We start from the raw sequence: 6,000 nt of genomic DNA, 5'->3' as shown, positions 1-6,000 counted from the left end.
CCTGTACAGCATATGTATAGATATTTATACTCATATATATATTTATATATAGGCGGGGTAGAGTATTGCAGAATTATATTGCATGTGTTAATCAATAAACCTAGACAGAAACAAGCAAGTATACAGTATGGGTTGTTCACAAATGTCTCCTGTCCATAAAGCTGGGATCGACTGGACCACCTTTCCCTTCACAGTTACAATCAGGACGGCGGCCGACCGCCTCGCCGCCGTTCTCGTGGGAGCGGGTCGGCGCCGCCGTCAGCACGTCACACACCAGCCGTGCTTCACAAAGCCAGTGTAGAGAGTGTGAGTCCATTCTCTGGAAATGGAACCGAAAACAAACCAAACAAACTCGCACACACTCACACACGCCCACATATATACAGTACATACACACCAACCAAATATATGGCTTCTAACGTTGAATCAAGGCAGTTAAATAAATGGCATTTTCTTCTATGTTTCTTTTTTCGTTGATACAGACACAACCAGACTTGGTGTTCAAGCTCAACTTTGGTTTGGGTAGATACAATGAATATATTATCCTTCCGTACTTTTTTCTATTTACACATCGATGTAAGATCGACCAGCGGTCTAAAACACTATTTCCACTACTGCTTTAAACAATATGAAGAGCAATGTGTTCTTTTGCTACGACAGCGTTTACAGAAAAGAAATTACACGCAAAACACTTTTGAACGCTTAAAATGTCATTGTCGTTTGACCTCAAGTCCCTGATTTTCATTTTTAAGTCCAGCTCCTGCTAGATTGCATTGCATGGATTCTACACAGTATGCAATAATTACATTAATCGTACTTTTCTTCATATCTTTACAGTAAAGACAGCGATATACAGTAGGTGTTTGGAAGCAGGTTGAAAGGGGTGATACTAAGACTAAAGGTGCTGGCACAGTAGACTAGACCAGTTCCACCTTAAGTTATACTAGTTTAATTGTATAGACTCCTCCTAGCCAAAGTGTCTCACGACTTCGCGTAGCTCTTTTCCTTCTGCTGACGCCGGCTCTCAGTGCGTCCGGGTGGAACGCCTGGCGGCGCCGGCGCTAGCTGATTGGTCATTTAGCAGGCTGACAGATCAGCTGGACTGACCTCAACCCAACAGGTACTCCTACAAAAAAGGCCTCGTTCCTGAACTCTACCAGGGTCACAAGTTGGAAGACAGCCGGGATCTGGCAGAGTCTAGCTCTGGAAGGCTGACAATCGAATCTTTCTTGGGGACTCCAGAGTCTGGAGGTCCTGATCCAGCAGCTGCTGCTACTGCCCCCATTCCAGAAGGTCCAGGAGGGGGGGTGGAGGCAAACGCCACCCTCTGCTGGGCTACCGCCGGCCTCCCCACCCCCGAGGGCCCTGGCAGGCTGGGGTGGGGGGGCTGCGGGGGGCCGATGGAGGTGTTGGAGGTGCGGGTGGAGGGCGGGGGGCTGGGGGCCGCAGAGGCAGCCTGTGGCGCCGCCTCCTGGGGGAGCGAAGGCTGGGAGGCAGACAGGGCCCGGGTGTCCTGGCTCAGACTGCCCGTGTGAAGGGAGTGGGTGCTCTTGTGCGAGGCGGGCCTCTGCTGGGTCTGTGTGGGGCTGGGCGCGTGGTGCTGGACCAGCGACAGCTGGGAGCCCGACGGCCCGGCGCTCGCCATGTACTGGAAAGTCCGTCCCGAAGCTGCCAGCGGACTTTGGACGGGCGGGCTGGAAATTGCAGATCCGAACGCCCCTCCCAGCGTCTGAGGGGGCTGAGACTGGAGAGGAGACATGGACACGGGACTCGCCAGGTTCTGCATGACCTGAAATCTTCGCACCATACGAGGAGACTGCAGAGTCGACGGTCCCACCAAGGGACTCGCCATCTGAGGACAGAAGCTCATGGCCACAGCTTGCTGCAGGGTCGCGATGGCAGAGCCCGTGGGAGGCTGACCCGGGGGGGCAAAAATCCCACCGATGGAGGGCGTCATGGACATGGCCCGCGGCCGCTGCAGGTCCACCAGCTTCACCATCTCACGGTCGTACTTCACTATCTCCTGGATCATCTCGTTCTCCCGGTTGTTGAAAACGCCGGAGTTGAGGTCGTGCTGCACCTTGTGCATCAGGATGGAGTTCTTTTTACCTAAACAAAAACAGGAAATAATGAGCCGGAACGGTAGCAAGAAAGGACGAGACAAAACGCTGAACAAAGCGTAACTGCGTGGAGATACGAAGGTTTAGGAGTTGGACGCATCACGTGATGTTCCTGCAGCAGGTACATCCTCCAGCTGAGGGAGACGGCTGTGCCACTCTGTACTCTCATTTACCGTTACAGAGTCCTGTGTCACTCTGAGGGAACAACGCAGCTCGCTTTGCTGCCTGTTCCACACCGATATCCTGGAAATACTTCATTCCCGCCAAGCGGGTTCATCTCAGGCACCTTTATTAATATTAAATAAGAGTCAGACACGTCCAGCTGTTAATGCTCAGCAGATGTTACATGCTCTTAGGAAAATGTTTGACAGCTTAAATGTAACTCAAAGTCAGCTTTAATCCTCAACACATTTTTGCTCATTCAAGTGGAGACTTCCTGATCCGCTGCTGCTGAAAAACAGATTTTTTTTTCTTTAATACCTATGCGGTCTAGCCGGTCAATGGCGACCGTCTCGAAGGCTCGTCTCATCATGGGGTATTCCTCCAGCACCTCGTTGAAGTGGTCGACAGACAGAGAGTAGAGTCGACAGTACGTCTCTGCTCGAACGCTGGCTGTCCTCCGACCCCTCGTCAACAGGCAGATCTCTGTCAAGCAGAGGAAATTCATTACAACAAGGTAACAGTCAGCATCACCAGGCAGCGAGAGAAAGCAGGAGAGCACCGCACCGCCGAAATAGGAGCCGTCCGAGAGCTTCATTGCCAGCGTGCCTTTGGTGATGACGCTGCAGACGCCATGCTGGATGAAGTACATCTTCTTGCCGATGGTTCCTTCTCTGATGATATAATCCTGCGGCTGGAACACCTCGAAGTGCAGCTTGGTCAACATGGCCGTCACGAAGTTGGGCTCCGCGTTGGCGAACAGCGGCATCGAGGCCACCAGCTTCCGACAGTTGAAGTTGACGATTTCCTGAGAAGAGACACGAAAAAAAATATCAAATCATCAACATGTCAACAGCTGGAGTGCAAGGTGTAATGTCAGTGAGTGAAGGCGGAGTCTCACCTCTCTGAGAGGCTCGCTCAGCTCTCCCAGGATGCTCTCCTCGTCAAACATCTTGCCCTGGTACCTGTGCTCATAGTAGTCATGGATTTTCTGTCGGAAGTCAGCAGGCAGCTTGTGGAAGGACATATACTGCTCCACTTGTTTGTACTGGGGGGAAGAAGAGGGTGAGGCAGAGGATGTGTTGTTAATGCACTGTTTACTGAAGCAGCCGACCTCACAGTTCGCTGGAGCATTAAAAAGTCAATCCAGAAACCAGGACTGGAGATGAAGCAGGTTTGGTGTAACTCCTGCGCAGGCCTCCATGGTCGTTGACTGGTATGTTCTTAATAAGCTTTGTAAATGAAATTTTATTCAGAACGTGTCTATGGTTTAGGTCCATCTTTTGCTCCCAGACAGCCTCAGCTTGTGGAGACATTTTCTCCTTCAGACGTGTGAAGTTGTGTCGTTTACAGATCCTGTCAGTCCTGTAAGTCCTGCGTCACTGCTTCGCCTTCCGCCGATCACTGTTAACAGATACTGACGGCTGCAATCCAGGAACAGGAGCTGCAGCTTCTGACCCATCAAGTGTCACAATGTGGTTCTCATCAATCTCAGTCACATCCTTTTCTTCCAAAACATCAACTTTAAGGACCAAACGTTCCCTGATGTATCTCATCCACTACCAGGGGCCACGGCCTGCCCGTGGTTATAATGTTATGGCTGATTGGTGGGGCATTTAGAGGGACTGTGAAGGTAAATCTCCTCATCCTTGTTTGCTAAGCAAGCAGACAGTATCTCCCCACGAAGGTTGAAGATCTGAGCCTGTTTGACTCATTGATTCTTGATCTTTAAGCTTCCTGCATGTTGAAATCAAAGCTCCCAGTGACGGCTGTGACGTATCGACAGTCCGACTGTTGAGATTAATCACACTGTATTGACACAGCGAAGGGACATCCCCCTTCAGAGAATATCGAGGGGAAGAGTTTGGCTCAGGGCTTCACTGAAACGTGAATTAATCCTCTTTATTTCTGACACTTCATTACATTTATCAAAACAAGGATAGAAGTAGAGGTCCACCCGGAGGAGACTGATCCTGCTCAACTTCCTGTCTCATCACAACTGAATGAGCCTGTTAGCGCCGCAGAGGGGAAGGCATTCTTTCAGGGACTCGGTGAAGGTGTGCTGTGAGATGTGGAACAGAGACGTTAGCAGGAGACACTTCAAGACCACATTTATCAGTGAGGCCTGGATCCAGAGACCACCCGGCGGAACAAGCGCCTGGTACGATTGTAGGTCAACAACAGCTGGTTCCAGTCTGTGCTTCCTTATTACAATTTCAGCCTGCAGCCTGACTTTCAATGATGGCGATCTAAAACAGAAAGATTTCAAGACCTGGTGTGTTTCAAGTCTCTTGGAACACATTGATGCTGCCATCCACAGATCTGTGCTCATTTAATTACAGCTGACACCGGGACTGCAGAGGACCTGGAGGTCAGGACAACTGTCTCAAAGACTTTGATGCATGTTGAACTGGTCAGTGTGTTGAGAGGATGCATCCATCCATCTGTTCATCCCCCTGCTGATCCATCCATCCATCCATTGATCCTTCATCCATCCATCCATCCATCCATCCATCCATCATCCATCCATCCATCCATTGATCCTTCATCCATCCATCCATCTGTCCAACCATCCATCATCGACACATCCCGCTGTCCATCCATTCATCCAGCCATTGATCCTCCATCCATCCAGCCATCCATCCATCCATTGATCCTCCATCCATCCATCTTCCATACACCCATCCTCTATCCATTCATCCTTTTTTCAATCCATCCATTGATCGTTTCATCCATCGTTCTATCCCTCCATTCATCCATCATCCATCCACCCTCCATCCTCCGTCCCTCCATCCGTCCTCCACACTGCTGGTCCTGTTCAGGGTCACGGGGTGCTGCAGTCTTTCCCAGCTGGCTCTGATGGAGGGCAGGATGTTGTGTGGTGCGTTGTTATTTAAGATGAAGGTTAATCCGACACCCTCGGTGAAGCTGACACATTTGCAGCCCTGATCCTGTTGTGGTGGTTTGCTGATGGGGTCGGAGCGTTAATGATCACAGGATTACGGTGTCCAGGACTCACTGATGCATGTGGTCTGACGGAGGCTAAACGGGTCGGCTAACACGTCGAGTCAAATCCCACAGAGTCGACATGTCCTCCATGTTACAGCTGATCGGAGAGAGTTTGAGAGAATCAATGAGGCATGTCTGCTGGACGGAGTTTAGCTCACAAGTTGAACCATCAACAACCGCTTGAGAGTAAAGTCTCAGTATTCTAATGGGGAAGGTTACTCTAATGTTGTTTTTCAGAAACAGAAGCTTTAATTACTCCGCTAAATGTCCATTTGCTCTCTGTTCTTGGTGAATGACACTGAGGCAGCACAACATCCCAGTCAAACTTTGTAATTTTCCCCTTCGGGGAGGTAATCAGCGTCATACTTTCTCCTGTTTCTTCACTTCAGTCAGAAGGAAACAATAAGCTCCAAATGGTTTTTCCTGCTATTGCACGCTCGGTCTCTGAGTCTTCTCCAGTTTTATCCCACAGTCTAAACTCTGTGTTTGAGTTTAATCAGTGACTCCATACTGCCTGTACGGTAAAAGTGATGGACTGTCTCCGGCTGTCTCCTCTTGTGACCCTGAGCTGAAATGAGTGATTGATTATGAAGCGACCTGAGATTGTCTTCGTTCGACTGCTGTTTGAACAGGCCGAGCGCGGGCCGTGGCGTGACAGTGCTTCCAGTGAGTCAACAGACACACGGCTGACACCGGCACGCCCGTCCTTTGA

General features: G+C 50.2%; 1 protein-coding gene across 1 annotated transcript in view; it reads right to left on the bottom strand.

Annotated features, from left to right (window-relative positions):
• Positions 1–296: 296 nt before the first annotated feature.
• The window catches only part of LOC115405389 (potassium/sodium hyperpolarization-activated cyclic nucleotide-gated channel 2-like), a 29,551-nt gene continuing 23,847 nt past the window's right edge, over positions 297–6,000 (bottom strand). The window contains exons 6-9 of the mRNA XM_030114953.1: positions 3,181–3,327; positions 2,847–3,087; positions 2,601–2,765; positions 297–2,109 (exon numbers count right to left, since the gene is read on the bottom strand). Of these exons, the coding sequence (XP_029970813.1) occupies positions 1,163–2,109; positions 2,601–2,765; positions 2,847–3,087; positions 3,181–3,327 (1,500 nt within the window). The 3' untranslated portion in view covers positions 297–1,162. The remainder of the gene's footprint in view (positions 2,110–2,600; positions 2,766–2,846; positions 3,088–3,180; positions 3,328–6,000) is intronic.

This window comes from Salarias fasciatus, chromosome 18, assembly GCF_902148845.1.
Source record: "Salarias fasciatus chromosome 18, fSalaFa1.1, whole genome shotgun sequence".
NCBI classification, from domain to species: Eukaryota; Metazoa; Chordata; class Actinopteri; order Blenniiformes; family Blenniidae; genus Salarias; species Salarias fasciatus.
Note: the sequence above shows the minus strand (reverse complement) of the source record. Positions and strands in the feature narration are given on the sequence as shown.